General features: G+C 42.9%; 1 protein-coding gene across 2 annotated transcripts in view; it reads right to left on the reverse strand.

The window, feature by feature from the left end:
- Positions 1–1,188: 1,188 nt before the first annotated feature.
- LOC147666399 (uncharacterized) overlaps positions 1,189–21,711 on the reverse strand; it is a 392,367-nt gene continuing 371,844 nt past the window's right edge. Inside the window, exons 11-13 of one of the 2 annotated variants that reach the window (XM_086949092.1) lie at positions 15,167–15,276; positions 14,918–14,994; positions 1,189–1,969 (exon numbers count right to left, since the gene is read on the reverse strand). In XM_086949092.1, the coding sequence (XP_086805218.1) occupies positions 14,946–14,994; positions 15,167–15,276 (159 nt within the window). In that variant the 3' untranslated portion in view covers positions 1,189–1,969; positions 14,918–14,945. Of the gene's footprint in view, positions 1,970–13,020; positions 13,077–14,917; positions 14,995–15,166; positions 15,277–21,711 lie in introns of those variants that run through there. The other variant, XM_086949091.1, reaches the window with a different exon arrangement.

Below are 21,711 nucleotides of genomic sequence, written 5' to 3' on the forward strand. Positions count from 1 at the left end.
GTATTCAAGGCACCCATAGTGGAAACTACAGATTTCTCTGGGGGCGGAGCTAAAAGCTCAGTTCCCCAGTCGAAACCTAAAAAGGCCTGATTTCTTTGTTAAGATGGTTAAGCACAATTTGAATGTATTAACATTTGTGGTTCAAATAAGGATTGTGATTAGTATTTAAAGTGGATTTCCACCCCTTCAACAATTCATTCATTTCTTATACTCCAGTATATCCCATCATCACATTGGAGGTTTAGCAATTGAAATTTGCATGCAGGCATTTTCACCAAATCCTCACAGTACAAAATACTTTTTGTTAAAGACATAAAAAGTGATTGGTGTCCATGTGCTATTGAATGAAAGTGCATATCCATTTCTCCACTACACTTGTTATTACTGGTTTCCCTGCAGTAAACTACAGTTTGCCTATTCCTGCGGATCCAGATCGCTCTATGGGCCATATTATCAAGAACTGGCGATAAAATTATCAGGTTCTGGTGGGAAGGACAGCAAACCTGAGCTTCTATTGGAATTCTCAAGGGCATATTATCAAGCCCCTTATCGCCGCTTTAGCGGCAGTATCCTGTGGCTAAAGCGGTGATAATGTTACGCCCGTTCTTGATAATATGGCCCCAAGTTTCAACTGTGGTGTAATCTTGGCTGGCTCTAATGCAGATGTGACATAAGCCCTCTCCTAAAAAGTTAGACCACAACAAATATCCATCAATTATGCTGGCAGTAAAAGTGGTACGATCCAACTGTGCAGGTCTGACAACAAGCTTATGCAGATGAAGTAAATGCAATCCGCAACTATAGCTAAAAAAAAGTGCACTAAAATGGCTACAATGAAAATCCAGTCTCCACTCCATTTCTTCTTGTTATCAACCCAGAAGTTGAGTTTTTGTTAACATGAAACGCATTTCTTAAGTGTTGTACATTGGTTGTTGTATAAACCCACCCTGATTCACGAGAAAGCAAAAAAGACCATATGAAAATATCAGAAACATTGTAGATGAAAGTGTGGAAAAGGCACTAAAGGGAAAGGTAAAGAAAAGTAACATCTGACCGATCGTAAAAGCAGCTTCTCAAAACCAATGCACTCTCGCTTCTTCGCTGAATACCTCTCTTACATAATTAAATGGTGCTATACAAAAAAATCGAAAATAAATATGTAAATAAAAAATATGAGGTAGCCAGTCATTGGAAAGATGTAAAGAACAATAATAATCCACAGTTTGTTTGATGATACAAAATAATGCATATGAGGTCATACCGGCCTTTTACAAAACAGCAACACATTCTTGGTAGAAGAGGGTAAAGGAGAGGCTTGCTGTTGGGTGAGCTTGCATTGGAATGGTTGTGCGGGGTGAAAATGCGGAGATGATGAACACAGGTGGCAACATTTCTAAAGTGGGATCTAGATATTTAAGTGGCGTGTTTAGGCACAAAAGGCAGAATTCACTACCCGGAATATCCAACTGCAGCCATGAGATAAAGTGGCTTACCCATCAGAGAGAGCGATGCGCCTGGCTGCCTTTCTTCTGTCCTCGATTTCTATGCATTTATGTAAATGGACAGTGCATTTGAGTTCAATGAGATGAGGTACCCTCTGCGCACATGCCTGCAAAATTCCTGTTGTGGAGTTCACACACAAGTTAACATTATGTCAGCAAACTCCCAATACTCCACTCTTACATTTTCTTATAATGACAGTGTCTCAGTCAGAACATGATGCAAATCCAACACTCCCAAAAATATACATGAAAAAAATCTGTATGGGGATGAGAGGGAAATATGAAACAGATGCAATGCTTTTCTCTGCAGGCCTAGTTTGCAGAGACAAGAAAAAAAACACCATCCTTGGTTCAGCGAGTGTGCGTGTAGTCCTGACGTGAATATCGCGCTGCATTTCTGTAGGTTTATAGTATCCTAAATTGATGTGTTGTGAAGGAGCTGTAAGGCGGCATGCTGACTATTACACCTGAAATGAAAAACACAAATAAACCAATACATGAATATTCAGCTGCATTGAACAATTTATTCAAACAGAGGCAACACCTGACCCCTTTGGTTCGACAACCAATAAAAGTAGGGAAAACCCCGCACATTTTCACTCTCCCAGCCCTAGGCTATCGTTAAATTAAAGTGCAAAACCCCAAAATGCAAGCAATTGCACCTAATCACCTTCCTACTCCTCAATATACTCAAAAAGCAGTTACCAGATTATTTAATCAACATGGACAGCCTGCATATTTTTTAAATAAATGCCACATTTCTTTTAAACAATGCAAATTTGATCTGGACTGTGGCTCCTATTTTTTTGGGGGGGGGGGGGTTGCGGGGATGGGGGGTTCACCCATTCTTTTTCCTAAGTCCTACAAATATTTGACTTAATAAAATATTCAAAATCCTCCACTTTTTTTTGTCTCATGCTCTATGAGAGAATGTCCAACCTAACAAGCTTAGAAAGTTAACCAAAACCTTCCTTGGTTTCTGGTTCAAGTGAATGTCAGCATGAACTTTCTGGATGCTATCTTTCAATAATCCGATGATAAACATTTTTGCAACTGATCTTTGAATTGAGTGGCCATGCTATTAAGACTCTTTCCTCTCGCTTTGGGACAGCCTCCAGTATTTTTGACCCACATTATCAATGGATACCTGCCAACTGGTGGCTAAAGGTATTCCAAAATTAGAATCACTTTTTTTCCAGAGGTGAAGTGAATCCCTCTATCATCGTATGAATAATATATACTTGAATATGCTACATCCGCCATTGTAGTATTTTAAAGGTAGATATATATCTTCCATATATTTACAATAGAATGCATAAAGTGGTGCAATGCTTATTGGTGGTGTACTGACTGTTCAAGATTTTAATTAATGGAGGTCAAAGCATGTAAATTAGAAAAAGGTTATCTTTTTACACAGGAAACTATGGCCAATATACGTGATTTGAATGTTAGCCAAAAGGAAATGCCTGATGGAAAGTATAGAATGTGTTGAACATGTCCCAGTATGTATGTCGACCCATACAGCTGTCTATTAGGGTTTAGAAATGGAAAATAAGACACAGACAAAATCGCTGACTCTATAGAGAAAACTGTTCTTTGATAAGGAAATGATAGCCTCACTTAGAATGAAGACTGAAATTTTGATTTCAATCCTGCCCACACCCACATAGTCTAAGATGTGGGCATGCTATAATAATTATTGTGCCAAAAATGCTTTTGCTGAAAAGAGATTAAAGTGCTGGATTATGCAGTATTAACAAGAAATGCTTGATAAAGCAAATATATTGAAACAGGAAGCCTCAGGAGTAGAGTCAGGTACCTGGAAGACAGTGGCACAAGAATAGAGCTCCGTCCGGCTCACCTAACAGGACCTCAAGTAGGCACAGCTATAGCCTGACAGATCACTGCTCACCCAGTAGAGAACAGGAACGGATTTGGAATAGAGTCAGGAGAGGGCCCCAGGGATGACTGCCTGCAGGAGAAAGATCCACTCTGCAGCATGGACCGGCATCCGAGCAGGGCAGGTCCACAATTGCCACCAGAAGGCGACATGTAAGTCAATAGCGCGTGGGCACCTCACAAAAGTGTTGACGGAACCACACACTGTTTCAAGAGTGTGGGTGCCCTCACAACATGGCAGGACCCCCGCTGATGCAGAGGAAGGGGGAAGAGAAAAGCCTCACAGTAGAGCACACACTGGGAGCACAGATACACTAAACATTGAAAGAGGTCTAGAGTGGACATCTTGGGTTGGTTGTCTGCCTTAAAAAAATACAACCCTGCTCCATGTATCAGAGACATTTCTTTTGCCAAACAGTTCACGGCACAAGATACAGTAGCTATACTTAGCTCCCCAAATATCGCCATACTAGATCTACTCCTTAATATATATGGGTTGTCTTTCATTCATAGGCAAACCTAAGACAACATGCTCATTAGGAAACTTTGTGTAAAGCCAGAACCCCTTCAACTAGTACATTGGAAACCCTAATAAATATGCCATTCTGCATTAAAAAGTTTCTTTACCTCAGAGGTATTGTCCAGATCCATAGCTACCCGGATCATGATTTTGTAGAAGCACTGGTCCTATCCTTAACCAAGGCCTTCACCTCTTTGAACTTTGTACATTCAACTCTACTGATATCTCCACCGATAAAAGCAAGCTATTCAACGTCGGCTTGGAGAGCACAAGTCAGCAGAAGATGCAACCTCAGACCCCGTAATATACAATATGTCCAAGTCAGCACAACAGCTCCTCTTTACAGAGGTAGGCACCTGCAAATCCCCTAAACCTACTCCAGAACAAGGCGCAATTCATCAAGACACATTTCTTGTCACGATCCTAAGCAAAGTAGCGGCACTACACATGTCCATGGCCAAAATAGGAGACCATACCATGAAGACATGAGCAGATATTCTCTCCGTGAGCTCAGGCGTTGCCATGTTCCAAGCATGTCTGCAGGAGATGGAAGACAGAATCATACTGGTAAAAGGGGAGGTTGTTGCCTCGATTAACTGGGAACAAGATCATTGGTTCATGCACAAGATAATCACTGAATTGAAAGATGGTGAATCATCAGTATAAGTTTCCTTTTTCCGGAATCCCTGAGCAATTAGAAGGCAGAGACATGATATTGTTCATCTTCCATTATATACCTGAATTTACCAATCTACATTTTAAAATCCCCACTAGAACTGCTACAAGCACATAGACTTTGTTTCAGACGGCAGAATAACAAAGAGTGTCTGAATCAAGTAATCGCCATCTTCCTTCAACATCAACAAACCCAAATTATAATAGCATAGGCAAAACGCTGATGTCCTTATACATATGACGAACATCGAATCTAGGGACCCGATTACGATGACGGTAGGACCGCCATGACAGCCTATCGTTGGCGGTCACACCGCCATCGCCATCATTTTATCCGCCTGCAACATTTGGATGGCAGCCGGATGTGTGGCGGTCGTAAAGACCGACCGTCATGGATGCAACGCGTCGAATGTGGAGTAATGGCTACAATGGTGCCTGCCAGGCGCTGCTGTAGGCATTACGATGTTCCTTTCCGCCAGCCCTTTCATGGCGGTGAACCCACCATGAAAAGGCAGGCGGAAAGGGGCATTGGGGGCCTGTAGAGGGTCCCCCTTGCCCTCCTGGGCCTCAGTTTGGGTTTTTGGGGCACCTATGGAGCCCCCTACATATCCCTGCACCATGTGGCAGGCACCGCATGGTACCTGCCACATAGTGCAGGGATATGTACAGGGTGCATTCTTTGCATTGCAGCGGGTGCTGCACCCAGCAGCACCCGCCCGCAATGCAAAGAATACGCGGTGCGACTGCCTTGCAGGCGGTCGCATCGTAATCCCCATGGCGGGAATGCTGACAGCTAGTTGGTCGGTCCACTATCCGATAGGGTGGCGGGCGAGCGGGCGGATGTAACTCCACCCGCCATCCTAATCGGGCCATATGTGTCTCAAGACTTTTTCCCATGACACTGCACAAAAACAGAAACAATTCTTGAATTGATATCATAAATGGCTGCCTGGGTGTGTGTGTATGGAACACTTTCCTTGGACTTGAAATTTCTTCTCTGAAGTAATTTGGGAGGTTACTAACTCCTGTTGCAGACCTTTAAAGGAGCGTGGGAGGAGATGATGAAGAGCATACATTTTGGCTAAGAAACTTTAAACAATCGTTTCAGGATTAAGGGCCTGTCAATCCACAAGAAATTCTTAATTGGATACCCAGGACTTGCTGCCCCCTCTCAACCTTCTCCCATTATTAAACTATAGGAATAATAGGCTGTAGTTTACCCGTCTCACATTAGTAAAGGACGGTCCTATGACTAGCCACATCCGGCTCTCTGAAGGTAGATGCTACCCTGGGCGATCAATAACTCCTCTGACCACAGTTCTTACCCCTAGAAGCAAGAAGAGACTCCCTCATGACCTATAACCACTTTGCTACTGGGAATAACCTCTAATATTGTAGGCATACACAAACCACATTTACAACGTATTTATTTATTTATTTATTTTTATATTTGAAATCTTTTTTCATTTCTTGAATTATTTTTTACCTTTCAAGTACAAATAATTATTCACTGTGTTTCACATACATTTCTTTTAAATATATATACAAAAATTCCTTTTATAATTCCATAATATGAAAACCACAGTTATCTTTTAAAAGCAAAACAGTTAATAGTGACCAGGTCGAGAACCACATACATACACTATCATTCACACATCCTAAACATACACAGCTTCTCCTATTTAGATCCAACCCTTGGTTGTTAGTGGACAACTGGAGCAAAACAACAGGATGCCTTTTTAGGTCGAGCAGACCTAAAAAGCATGCGAAGCATGCTTGTCTGCGAAGACATCTTTTGCTGGCGTGTCTGGGGGAATGTGAGACAGCGATCGCCCACGCGCTTCGCTGTCTCAGATTCGTCCGTGTGAACGTGCTTTTGTATCTAGCTGCTGGCAGCTTGCTGGAGACAGCTTCAGTGCTTTCACTTTTAGAGTGCGTGTCTTTATTTTTTGACAGCATTAATTCCTGTTATTTATTTAGTAAGCTTTGGCAAGACATTTTGTACATTATTCCGTTGGTAAGTAAAACAATAAGGCAGACTTTAATTTAAGTGCGTGTCGGTTATTTTCTTTCACACAGTAACTGCAAAGGCAGACTTTTCGAAACGCGCGTCGTGTTATTTTATTTTATTATTCCGTTGCGATCGCACACAATGAGGCAGACTTTAATTTGAGTGCTTTTCGTGTGATTTTCTCTCATAGTAACTGCAAACGTAGACTTTCCTTTTAAGTGCGTGTCATAATTTTCCGCTTTTTGTTTACAGTGGCAAATACACGCATGCCATACACAGAGACACACAAGCGCCCATGCACGCACCCATACATACAGAGAACCCACCCCCGCCGCATACACACACGCGCGCACACACACCTGCGTACAGCCCCCCCGCACGCACCCCCTCCTCCCCCTTCACGCGCACACACACAGCCACGCACCCCCCCACTCACTCACAGGACAGGCTCACGCGCACACAGCCATGCACGCACACACCACCACCACCACCACTCACAGGCTCATCACGCGCGCACACAGCCCCCCTCTCCCCTACTCACCGGGTGTCTCAGGCTGCTCTCGTCCCCGCGGTGGTGGCGGCATTACACACGGACGCATTCATTTTTGGTAGGCACCGGGTGATTAAACGACTTGCCCAGAATGCCAGGATGTAGAGCTGACGCACTACACCGCATTCAACGTCTCTCTAGCACAACAAGGATTTTCTGGAAGTCCGCCTTACGTCACAGAACGTACTCCCTCTCCCATTGGGCGTCCTTTCTGTCACGTGACATTGTTCAAAACCTATCCTTAGCCCTGTTCTCGTAGGACGGGAGTTGGACAGCAAAGCAAATACATTCTGTCGTGAAAGGAGAACCCTAACTCGACATAAGTTATTTTTATTTATTTTACTGTGTGTGTGTGTGCATCAGTACAAAACATTGTAAGGCAACAGCAACCAGCCAAGAACTGGGGTGCCCGCCGAGGCATCTAAGCACACATCCAGTATTATAGCGCCTAATTCACCTCTCCTACCTATTTCCGTTATCTCTTCCCTCCTCACCTCATCTCTCCCGCCAACCATTTCCCCCGCAGTCTCCAAACAACACTGGCTGTTTCCTGTTTGCTCAGTTCTTGTGCGATTCCAATTGTCAGATGTCAAAAGCTGCGCAGCGTTTTTATTTTAATACTTATCTTCTGATAACATTGAATCTGAATTACAGGACGAGGACGTCCAGTCTGAAAACAAAGGAAGTGCAGCCTAGTTAGGGATGGCTTCATCTAGCGAATAGCTTGCCTGCCAATAATAAGAATTCCTAATTCATTCCAAGCGCGTTTCTTGTTAGTGGCTCCGGGCCTTTTAAGCACAAAAAAATGGGACCCTTTCACTGTTTTTCAGGATGACATACATTTTTTCTTAATTTTTTTCTGTGATGTTAATACTAAAGTGGTGTAACGACCTGCCATTAAATGATACCTGGTTATAGTTGTTCCTAGGGTGCACAAACATACTTGGAGCCCGATTCAGAGATGTACAGTACAAGAGCCACAAAAATACTGGCCCCAAAATTACAATTGCCAGCCTCTGTATCATGCAATTGTGGTACAGAGGGAGAGGATGTGGCCTAACGGCTAGAGCGGTGGCCCGTCAGGGACCTCAATGTCGTGTGATTCTGGGCAAATCACTTAATCTCCTTGCGCCTGATAAAAACATTTGCCTGCCCGCGGTCACTTTCAGTTTGCCAGACACGTGCCTTGGGGGCAGCCAGTCCAGTGGGGGCAGGTAAGGCGCAGACCGCACTTTTTCTAACTTTTTTAGGGGACACGTTAATTGTTAAGATGGACCGTATTCTCACAGCGTCGTACATTTTTGGGGCCCACATTGTAACATGTTGGCCTAGTGAGCATGTTTCTATGTGAATGCGTGCTGTTTGTCTGCTTCCTCCTGTTTGTTCAGATGTGATGGCCAATAAAGGCATGCATGCAGTGCATTTTTCAGTCGTTTTGCGTTTGTGGAATATCCACAGCTGTATTTGCTTTTTGGTAAACTACTTATTTGTGGGCATTGTTATAACTTTACACATTTTGTATTACCGCTGAAATATCACATTTAAAGTACATATTTTAATACCAGATGGCATTAACAGATCTAAATCGAGTCGATTTAATAGTATTTGTTCGCGTTTTAGCCATAGTGCCTGTTTGGGGGGACACACCACCACATCACTCAGGAACAACAGCACATTACTCAAGAGCACCACCACAACACTCAATTACCACATCACTCAGAGACATCACCACATTACTCTTCGACGTTACTATATCATTCTAGGACACCACCACATTTCTCTAGGACATTACCACATCTCTCTGGGACAACACCATATGTCTCTAGAACACCACCACATCACTTGTGGACACCATCACATCACTCAAGCACACCATCACATAACTCTGGGACACCACATATCACTCTGGAACACCACTACATCACTCTAGGACATTACCACATCACTATAGTCAACAACGAAATCACTCAAGAACACAACAACATCACTCAGGGGCACCACTCAAGAACACCACCACATCACTCAGGGGCACCTTTCAGGGACACCATCACATCATTCAGGAACACCACCACATCACTCATAAACACCACCACATCACTAAGGAACACCACCACATCACTCATAGACACTACCACATCACTCAAGTACTACTAGATCACTCAAAAATACCAACACATCACTAGAGGATACCATAACATCACTCTCAAACACCACAACATCACTCAGGAACATTAATACATCACTATGACACTACATTACTAGTTTCTGTCCTGTAACTCCAGTTCTGTAGTAGAGGTATCACTGAAGGACACCACCACATCACTCTCAAACACAACAACATCACACTAGAACACCACCACATTACTCTACACCACCACCACATCACTTTAAGACACAATGACATCACTCTAGGACACCAACACATCACTATAACACACCAACATACCACTCAGCACAACCACATCATCACTCAGCACCACAACATCACTATCCTTCATCGATACCAAAAAGCATTACCATAGCTATTAAAACTCGCATTAGGACACTCTAAAGTATTGGCTTGGTAAATAACAGTACTATTAATTTATATATTTGCAAAACCAACACATATTAAACAAACATGTCATTTACAATACTAATAGCTCACACATTCCTAATGCGAGACCTATTGCATTGTAAATGCTTGTTTTTTTCAAGCTGTGTATGTTTAGAAATGATAAAAAGATTTCAAATATAAAAATAAATAAATAAATAAATAAATACGTTGTAAATGTGGTTTGTGTATGCCTACAATATTAGAGGTTATTCCCAGTAGCAAAGTGGTTATAGGTCATGAGGGAGTCTTTTCTTGCTTCTATTTGCCCTTTTCCCCTCTACTCCCTGACCTGAAAGTATATTTGAGAGGGGATCCCCATTTCTATCTAGTTCACAGTTCTTACCCCTTCCTTTGAGCCATATTTGTCTCTTGGATATCACATTTGCATAGATTGTCAATTCATTATTTTTCCTATAGAGTGAGAGAAGTCACTCTTCTACGTATATCTGTAAAATGTATAAACTACATCCACATTAGATACTATAGTAGTGTTAATAACAGTACTGTGTCTTACCAATTCATACTGGACCTTCATATAATCAGACGTACTCCATATTATGTCCAGCTGTTGACATTACCCTCTTCATTGCCTGACACCCAATGGTTGACCAAATGTCTTGTACAAGGTAGTAGCCTTATATCACACAGCCCTAGCACTCAATTGCCTTTCAACCACTCTCTCATAGTGGTATCACTTAATGATAATGTCTCACCCACTTTATAGAACAGAAGAAAGTACTCAACTACCTCCACGTACATGAACCCAATATCACCCTACTTCAGGAATCTCACCATTCAAACTCAGAGTGTCAAAAACTTAGATGGGGATGATTGAGTAAGGAATACTCCTTTTGCAAAGGTGGCATTGCCATTATGATCAAGCAGGGCCTACCTATATATTTTGTTTAATTTTCCCTTCCGATCCAGTACTATCATCTTCCAAGACACTTGAGCTCAAACAAAACATCACATAAGACTAAATCAGTGAAGTTATTGCCAATTACCCAAAATAAAAAGTTGATAGATAACCCTCAGAATTTTATAAACTACACAAAGGCCTTATGATGCCCCTTCTCTGTAAACTATTTGGGTAAATTACTGATGGTATGGCTCCTTTAACAGAATCTAATTGGTGCCAGGTTATCCCTCCTTAAACCGGGTAATGACACAGTGAATTGCTCCAGATATAGGGCAATATCTCTTACCAATGTTGATACAAAAGTTTTTAGCAAGAATATTGGCTAATCGGCTACGGAAGGTACTATCATTTTTGATACAAAGGAATCCAAATGGGCTCCCCCCCCCGCAACGCTCCTCTTCGTCCCACTTGAGATCACTTGCTCATGTCCTGTGGCAAACAAAAGTCAATGTGACTGACAGTATAGTGGCCCCACAGGATGCAGCAAAAGGCTTTTGATAGGGTGGGGTGGGAGTACTTTTTCAGACTTTTGGAATAAATGGGGCTAGGAAAACCACATATATATATGACGAAAGTGAAATCGCTCACATGTAACAGACATATTTCCCCAATTTACAATACATAGAGGTACTAGACAGGGCTGGTCCTTCCCCCCATTGTTTTTATCATAGCACTTGAACCTTTGCAACACCTATCTACGGGAACCCATCCATTGTAGGGATAACTACACCGGCAGGGTAACACAAAGCCTGTACAACTCAATGACATTTTAGTGACATTGGCTAACCCAGAATCCTCACCAATGGACCTTACAGACACAGTTTTTTCCTTCTCCTCCTTTTCAGGAAATAACATTAACTGGCAGAAATGTGAGGCCCTCCCAATTACTATAGGTACAATGCTCACATCCATAGGAGTCCATTCATTAAAGAGATCTCAGAGCTTTTACAATTTTTTTGGGACAGGCCACAAGCCTCTTTTCAAGATGTCCAAGATTCACGCAATAACAGAAGTATATTTTATTGTAGTAAAATATTTTTCAGTATACTTTATCATAAGGAGATCTCCACCCACGTGTTGGGGATCTCCAGGTATGAGTGAAAAGTTACTGCTAGTAACTTTACACTTGTAAATTCAGTCTCAGAGGTCTCCAATGCCTGGGTTCACGGGTGGAGACATGCACGTCTATACTTGGGGTAAATCTACACTCAGTAATGGTGAATAACAAAAAAGTATACATTTACACGTAGGTGTAAGAGTACATTTTCACATAAGTAAATCAACTTGTGGAAAATTACCTTTGTGAATAGGGCCCTTTTGTCTACATGGTGATGATAGCTGATGTTTTATAATTATTTGAAAGACATTCTTCCTTCCGTAAAAGTGGTGAAGAAGTTGCTGAGAATAATGAAGCTGGATACTATACGTTATTCTTCCAAATACAAAGTGCTGTACCCTTTTTGCACTTTTAAGAACAGGGATTTGGACATTTCTGGGCTGTTTGACACAAACATGTAAGAACACATAACAGAGTAGTTATATAGTACTACTTCCCAGTCTCATAAATGCTTCTGTGAATTGGCCCCATAGCTTCGTCTCATGTAACACTGCAGTATGGCAATTGTTAGACCCAACATCCTTGGTACACTCTTTACCCAAACTTTTTGCATTCACCTCTCCTGTTTTCTGAAATCGTTTTATTGGCAATGACACTAACCAGTGCTAAAGTGCTTGTGCTCTCTCCCTGAAACATGGTAGAATCAGGCTGCACCTGATTGGCATATTTAATTAACTTGTAAGTCTCTTGTATATATTATTACATGTACCTAGGGCCTGTAAGTTAAAGGCTACTAGCAGGCCTGCAACACTCATTGTACTACCCACTAAAATAGCACTTAAATACATTTCAACTAGATACAGTAGTAGTGTCCACAAAGGAAAAGTCTGCAACTTTCATTCAGAAATATTTTAGTAATAAATACAAGTATATACGCGCTATAAATAAACACAATTGAATTGGATTTGTGTGTGATGGGTGCTCCAGAAACTCAAGGCACCTACTACCTCAAGGTGCTATGTAGGTGCACAACAAATGTGCAACCAGGAATGATGCTATGGAAGAATGAGATTCTAATTACAGAACACCAAATAGTCAAGATTCTTTAAGTCTTTGTTTGTGTATTACACCAATGGAAACTCTAACTATTGTAACCAGTAGAGTTGACAGGATAGCACAACATTAGAACAACATAAGGGTTCAAAGTAATCCAATGTAGAGTCAAAAAGAGTCCTCTTCAAATTCCGTTAATTTTGCTTTCTCCTTTATTCAAATTTCATAAAAAAGTTCTCCCAGCATGAACATCGCCAACAGGTGTTTCGTCTCACGCAGAAACTTCATCAGGGCCTGCAAAGTGGTGAGAAGATCACTAGTGGTCCGCCCAATCATTAAGGACGCAACGCAATGTATTATCAGTCGAGCACCAAAATGTTAGTAAATGGGTGAACATAAAGCTGCGTTAAATTCAACATGTGGGTCGGTCGAGATGTGAAGATGGTCGTGACATCTAACATTGATATGAAGATGTAACTATGCGAGTAAAGATGTGGGCTCATAGAGTCAGAGTTCAAAGTTTAAGACGGTCCCGTTATGATTAGGGTCCTGTATTTCAAACGGTCCGAAGTAGCTCAACCAGACCCCCAGCTGTTTAGGAAAAGTCAGTATTCGCAACAATAGTAAGTTGCTGTCCGCCAGATAGCAGAAGTGTTCGATGAATGCTCCGTCACCCGCAGTAACTTTAAAACATGTCTCAGGCCAATTATTGCTTCCCGTAACCCAATTTTAAACAGCCAAATTCAACCTGGCAAAAATAAATATTTTGCCAGGACTAAATCTTCCTTTTTAATACAAATGCCACCCCTAAGGCATTGTATTTTAAAAGTAAGACATGTTTTTCATGTCCTGGTATTGAAAACCTCCTACATAAATTATTATATTTAATAAGTGCTAACCTTTGATTAGGGACAGCTAGAAATATCAGGTCTGGGCTCAAATGAATTGTAATTTAATGGCAAGTCAGATTTCAAGTCACAATTCAGAAAATTCCACTTTTAGAAAGTTGGCATTTTCTTGTCCTAACCATTTGGTGCCTGCTGCTAATTTCCTAGGTCATATGACTGTGAATAGCTTAGCTATTGGGCCTTGTATATTCCTCTCCTCAAACAGTGAGACAAAAGGGTCCTAGGTGTTTACAGGATGGGTAATCCTGCCAGGATGGCTCGGGCAGAGCTGCTCTCTGACCCACTTATACTTTAAAGGGCAGCCTCCAGCACACACCCAAAAGAACCTGGTACCAGCCTTTTGTCAACCCGGACGTCATGGAGCCTTGGCAGGGGAAGGAAGGAACTTTTCAGAACTAGATGTGGGGCAGTCTAGAGGATTCCCCCACTTCAACGGCTGGCACTGAGTATAAATATTGGACCATTATAACAACTCTTGGACCTTACACTCCTGGGCCTGCAGAAAACTTCAGAAGGACTGACTAGACCCCCAGAAGATTGCCCTGCCGCTTGAGGCTTGCCTTGTTCCCCCAAAGGATTGCCCTGCTGCCAAAAGAGGACTACCTCTCTTCCCAGAAAACTGTACTGCTGCTTGAAGCCTGCCTTGCTGCTTGAACCAGGACTACCAGAGTGACTCCAAGGGCTTTGGTTGGCCTTCTGTGTGAGCTACAAGGACATTATAAGCTCCAGAGAACTTGAACTCTGCTCCTGGCCTCTGCTGGAATGACTTCTAACCCCCAAGTAGTGCCCTCAAGGTCCTGTGCCCTTGGAAGTTGTGTTAAAGTTGCTGCTCCTGCCTAACCATAAAAGTTGGGACTTTAAACAATTTTCACCAAAAAGTGCCAGAAGAACAGACAGAAGAATGGGGCCTACCTGCCAACCAATTCGCCGAAGGTGCATCGCCCATCATCCCGACTTGTGGAGAGCGCAAAGTAAGTGTTTTTATTTACTTATTTTATAATCCTTAGCCCGTCGTATGTCACTTAATCGCCCCACCACGCTTACCTGCACGGATTGCCACTGTTAAAAGGTGGTGGTGAGGGAATCCATGGTGGAGGTGGTCACCACCTCCACCATGGATGGGGAGGTGCCAATAAACATTGTCACACTGGGCACCCTCAGTACTAAAGCCAGCCCTGATATGGCTTCCACATGCATTTAAACAGGTATGAATGAAAAGATACTAACCCAACCTCCAAACTTCAATGCCTCTGCATCATTTACTGCTTGGGTGTTCCTTCAATGTATGTTTCCACACTTCTTTTCTGAAAGTTACACAAGAAAACAGTGTTAATTAAATATAAATAGTAAGTAAAATATATATTTAACCTAACATTAAAATAACTACAAACTCAGGCAATGTTATAATTCTGAAGCCTGATGTAGTCATTGTCTTTTTACTGCCCTGTCTCGGCTCTCCGTAGGAGTCTGTTGTACCTGTGAACGTCTCGTTCCTTAATCTGTTGAAGTAAAATTCCTGTAATCTCTTCTTCAGATGAGAGGGTGTCTTCAGGTTGCTCCCTTGATGTAACCGACCGCCTCCTTCTCTAATCAAATAGAACAGGCAATATTTTAGTTTACAAAAGAACCTTTGTTATCAAAACTTTTCACAAAAATGTCGCTTTTCACAGCTAGCATATTTTGATTTCCATTTTGTGTTATTTACAATTGAGGACAAAAACGTTTTGAAATATCTGCAATTGTAATTTAACATGTGTATTTAGTTGACCGAATAGTAATATGGCAATATAAAGAGCTGATCACACGTCCCATGTATCACAGAATGCCACATTTACAAGTGTAGTTCAAGCAGAATGTAGGCAAATTAACTATTCAAAGACTGGTTTGCCAACAAATGCGTAACAGAAAAGGTGGAACTCCATAGGTGGAATTTAAATGTATTCCTTGTGGTTCAGATTTTTCGTGTAGCAAGTGGTCCTCATTTAAAGGTTAATGTGCTGTTTGTAGCCAGATGCGATGTTGTGTAGACTCTAATACCTGTTATTTTTGCTGCAACCAAATAAATGAGGTTAGATATGCAAGGGCTACAACCAAAACTTCAAAAAACAGACACTCAAATGTGCACTCAATGTTATGTTATGTTATTCGGATTTATATAGCGCCCAGCTGCCCCAGCAAAGGGGCGTCCCAGCTCTGCCAGCATCAGAATAACAAACCAGGCACCAAGACAGAGGACACTGAAGAAGAATAGATGTGACCAAAAGCCTAGCAAGACGGGAAAAGGAAGGTTTTAATGGTTTTCCTAAATTCCAGGAAGCTTTCCATACTGCGAATCTGAACAGGCAGGGAGTTCCATAATCTGGCCGTCAAATAGCAGAAGGACCGGCCACCAGCGCGAAGACGTTTCACAAGGGGGACAGTAACCAGATGCTGCCCCCGAGAACGCAGCTGGCGGGAGGAAACAAAAGGGGTGAGAAGATTATCTAGTAAGCTGGGCGTGGCAAGCTTCAAAATCTTAAAAGAAAGACACAATGTCTTAAATTGAATGCGTTCAGCCATGGGGAGCCAATGGATTTTCCAGATGGCACCAATGGGCAGGTCCGTGGTAGCCCCAGCAAGGCTCTGGCTGCAGCGTTTTGGACACGTTGCATCCGAGTTATTTCAGCCTGATTAGCCCCTAATAAGATGGAGCCAGTGTAGTCCAATCGGGATATAATAGCTGACTGGAAAATCAGCTGGCGTGTTGGAGGGTCAAAAAACTTCAGAAGGGGCTTAAGGCCACGCAAGAGGCCAAAGAAAGTGCCACATGGTGAAGACTGGCCACATGGTCGTCATTCCAAAGAATGTTCTGGAAGACCTATCATAAGGCAGCTTACAGAAGTACCAGGTACAATCCTTCCTAACATTCCTTCTGCTCCTCCACATCGCCAGCGCCACTAGCATGGGTCTGATGAAATGAAATGAATAAAAACTTATATCGCGCAACTTTGCCCGGAGGCATCAAGGCATCTGATTTGGTTTGGATGTACCAGTCAACTGAAGAGTCCAAAGCGGTCTACGACCTTCAGCCTTCTGTGCCACCCCCATCCGAATCATCGATGTGCTGAGTCACTCGGCCGCTACCATACAATGTTTGCATGCACCTCCCTGGGCCGGGCGCGGACCAGGGAGTATATAATAAACTGTGACGTCAGCGCACATGCCTGACGGCACGGACCGAGTATCTGTGCTGAAGTGTTTCATGTGTGCTCCGCTGCAAGGTGAAGGCCCTGGCTTCCTTCCCCCACCCTTATCGATGTCCTGAGGGTGCCTGGTGCCAGTCTACACCGGGGGATCCTAGCAGTGTCACTGAGGGCATCACAATCATCTTGCCTGGTTCAGCGGGTGCGCAGTTCACCCATGTGACGTGTATCAAGCAGTGCCTGTCAATTCACTGAATGCCAGGAGTAGCAGAAGCGACATCACACGCCATTTGACGTTTACTTTCACTCACATACACACATGCGTACACATACACATACACCCCTACACACACTGGCTGACACATAAGCACACTCACCTTCAAGCCGGCACACACACTATACCATGAAAATAATTGTTGCTTACCTTAGCTGACAGAGAGAGTCACATTCCAACTAATTGTACACCATTTTTTATTACCCTAATAGTGAATAATACAATATTATTCACTATTAGGTAATAAAAAAGGCAGAAAAAAGGAAAGAGGAACCCCAACCGACGTCCATAAAAACGAGCTGCCCCTGTGTTTCTGTCATTGATTTAGCCATCACTGAGGCCAGAGGTTGCAAATGCAGTGTCAGGAGACACAAAGGGCAAGCTAGGGGGCGTAGCTGTGATCTCTGCTGACCCCTAAATGACGTCCGTGATCATGTGACTTTGGAAGTATATATACTTTTGTGTTTAGTATCCTGCGTGGAAGGATAGTCCTCTCAAAGGTGTTTTCTGAGGGTATGGTTGTAACGCTCATTTGAACCTCTTTGCGCCAGCAAAAACCAACATTTTATTAGCAATGTTCAAACTTTGTGAAAATCTGTGATAATTTCCAAAACACTACATTTAAGGAATTTTAAACGTTTTTAATAAAAGGGCTATCCAGTCTTAGGCCCACCGTAACAGCTAGTATGGCCTTGTTAAGGGCCCAATCATTCATGAGAACACAGTACATTTTCATGATTTATTACAAAATGATGCATTGCCAATATCAGCAATTATTATTTATGCAAATACTACCAATCATAATTCCCCCAGGCTAGCTCACTAGTCTGCATACCATCCCTTCTCAACGTTTTTAGGCACTTTGTTGTAATTCTGTAGAAAAAAGGGGCCTCAGGATAGAAGTGCGCTCTACAAAACCCAATTTCATTTCATTTCAGCTGAGTAAGAATGTATTACTCGGATTTATTTTCTTTTGTTGAAATTCTTCCCACTGTTTTGGTCTTATTTCAGCAATAACAATAAAATGTGTATTGGGTGTGCACTTCCCGTGATGATAACGGTGACATCACTTCTGCATACGATGGATCATTTTCAACCTTGGTTTTGTGTTAGGGAGAGCTCCAGGTGTTGGGCAAAAAAATTGCACTACAGGGAACGTCATCCATCATGTTCAAATAAAAAGATCATGGCCAAAAGGTTCTCTGTCTGTTTTGGAGAACTTACGAGTTTAGCAGTGGCCTGACACACACAGCTCATCGTTTTCTGGATTTGAACCAGAATCCTGATCAAGACATGCACTGCCGCAATGTAGTCTAAGTATTTGTTGCAATCAGATTGAATTTTTTTTTCGAGCATAGTTTTACCTATACCCATGAGAGTGTTGCTTAAATGCATCCATCTGCAATTAATGATTTTCCTTGTGACCTAAGATAGTAACTCTCTTTTCTCTTGTTTCATTACTGCTTGTATACCTAAAGTAAGCTACAACAAGGGCTAAACATAAAAGAAATCATCCCCAAAAATGATCAACAGGTAGCAAACATAAAAATGCATCAAGAGTGGGAAAATATCTCCCTAAGATATAAAGACCTAGTATAGGCGAACAAGGTCATGTTATAGTGAAAATAAATACATGTATTTCTACAATGAGGGAATAATTAGAATGTATCGCACTCAGGAATTTTACTCAACAAGTGTACCTAATCCACAATCATTCATCATCACTTAAACTGATTATCTTAGTAAAAATCAAAATGTATATAAGTATAAGAAAAGGCATAGCTCATAGTTATTAATGCACATAAATGACACATTTTGATGACTGCAAATCGACAAATATACAGATAAATGTTATGGTATCTGGAAGAAATGCTGCAGTCCTACAACATTTTCAGAATCGGGCCATTTGCACCTGAAAAAAGGCCTTACAAATCAGCAGCATCCGCCCGCCACCTCTCCTCTGTCCTCTTCTTCCTGTCTCCGGGCCCGCAGCAGGATGCAGAAAGCAGCAGGAAGCACCCGGGCTGCCAGGCTTCCCTGAGCCAATCACAATCACAATGCTGCAATGCAGCATGGTGATTGGTCTGAGCGCCGTGGTTCGGCGCTCAGCCAGGGAATGGGGCCTGGGCATGTTCTCCACACAGGCTGTAATGCAGCCTGCATGGAGAAGATGGGAAGTGTGCATGAATGTTTGGCTGGCTCGAGCGGGCCTGCCAAACAGTCATGTGCATTTAGAAGTGGGTAAACCACTCCTCCCCTGCTCCTCTGTCATTGGAGCAGCCCGCTCTAACTGCAAAGCTGCAGCAGAAGGAAAGATAAAATAATAATAGCGCAAGTTATTATCATTTTATGTTTCTTTTACTTCACTGCTTTGAAGCAGTGGGGCGACACCACTGTTTTGAATGTACAAAACGCAAATTGCAATTTTGCAACACGTTACTGAACCGCAGTTTGGGTTTGCAACCAAATAAAGATTCAGTAGTTGGAAGGGGAGTGATTAGAGCATCCCTTCCAAACACAAAATCAAATTGGTATGAATTAATGTTTGCAACTGAAATCGGCTCACAAAACATTATTTCACTGACTACATACATGTAGTGGTAAGCAATTCACAAATAGGAAGGAGTCCCCAAGGGCCCCCTGTAAAAAAAGGGTTTCCAAAGACAACCAGTAACCAAAGACCCTTTTTATGTTGCCCGGCGGTATCGCCTCTATGACCCACCAATGTTAATCAATGAAGAAGCGGGCGCTGGAGACTGGAAGGCAGGAAACGAGGATTTTATTCTCTCCGGAGGAGAACACATCAATTCAGACAGCAAGTATCGTCACGAGGTGCTCTAACCACATCTCTGAGGCCTGGCCTCTTATACTAGAGTTTATGACCTTTATTGCACATAACACATTCTCGCAATACTATGACACTTGAAAGAACATCCTCGGAATCTCCCCTTCAGGCCCGTTCCCACATACATTTACAGTTGGATTCCCCACCCCGGTCACAACAGGTGGTGGTTGTCGCGCAGCAGGGCATTCCGCCGATTCACGGAATGCGTGGAGTTGATCGGATCTCATAGGGTGGGGGCTTTGATCGGTTCGTGGGTCTTTTGATGGGGAGGGGAAGCTTCCTACTGTACGGGGTAATAAACAGTATCCGCAGGGCCAGGTGTCGGCCTGGGAACAAGGAAGACAAACGGGGACACAGGAAAAGGGGGTTTGCATCAAAAGGATCTGAGGCCATGAAAGGAATGAGGGGAGGTGTCGCGCTGGGAACAGGATGGGATTCAGTGGTGAAGCTGCGCTGAAGGGGGGTTTATGACCCAAGGCATGAGAGAGCGGGGGTTGTCAGTGTGCGGGGGGAATGCTTGCGAGGTTAAGAGAGAGAGAGACGCGCTGGCTATCAGCAAGGGGCAGGGAGGCCATGGTGCTCAAAATGGCTGCCGCTTACGCGCACGAATGGGCTTGGAAAGGGGCAAGATGGCGCCGATAATGTTGACGTTTTGCAGTTTAATCTTTAACAGTCCTCCCTTTAACATTTCCAAGACATCTTGCTGGCCTATTTCCTATCTATACCTATTGCAGTGGTCATAAGTAAGGGAGAGGGGACTTAGGCAAAGGAACTGTACTTATACATCATATTATAAACATCACATTAAAAATCTCATCATCTAGTAGGCGGGTTCATCGTTAAGTTGGTTGCAGAAAAAAGTCATCGTAATGCAATATCAGACTAGAATTACGTAGCGAGGGCGTTGGGTACAGATCATAGATACTTATAGTCATTCGGAATAGGAGCTGGTAAGTTATCATATAAGTAAGTCCTTTTTTTGTATTCGGTGGGAGCATAGTCAGTCCAATGGTGATCGGGAGAAAAAGGAGATATAGAAAAAGTAAAAATATCAGAGTTCTCGGTGTCTTTGTCGTCTTCTGTTGGCACTGTTAAGCACCTGGATTGCAATTCGTTCTGTCAACAGGAATGTTCATGTGGATTGAGTCGTTGGAGGTCTGCGGGCAGGGGTACATTTTGTTTGGTTTCGCCAGACCTCATAGGAGAAATGCGTTGCGGTTTTGGAGCAGGTACATTTTCTTCCGTAACCCAGAGCATAGAATTTGCGATGAAAAGTGTAATTGTCCCTGAGTTGTGAGATCTGTTTGTTTCTTGAGTCTCTGTGGTGGGTATTTCCTGTTGCTTCCATCATCTTCGCGGCGTTCAGCAGCGGGTAGAACCACATACTTCGTTCATCTTCTCTTTAGGGGTGACCCTTGGTGGAGTTCTAGGTCACCGTTCTGAGATTAACATAGTTTGTGGTCTACTCGGTCGGAGTTCCCTTCTCTTTGACGCAGGGAATACTCTTCTCTGGGTAGCTCAGTAGGATTTGGAGGAACTTGGGAGTTCGGGTGGAAAGGTGCGGGTGTGAACAGTCCTTATGGTAGGTCGGAGGAGGAGGGGATGGAGCAAGGCCAAGTCGGGAATAGATCAGGGGGGCGGAGAGTTTGCGACAGGCGAGTCCGTAACCATGTTCAGAGAGCGGGGACTTTTTGGCACACGTTGATCATAGAGCAGGGGC

Source organism: Lissotriton vulgaris, unplaced genomic scaffold (genome assembly GCF_964263255.1).
Source record: "Lissotriton vulgaris unplaced genomic scaffold, aLisVul1.2 SCAFFOLD_532, whole genome shotgun sequence".
NCBI classification, from domain to species: domain Eukaryota; kingdom Metazoa; phylum Chordata; class Amphibia; order Caudata; family Salamandridae; genus Lissotriton; species Lissotriton vulgaris.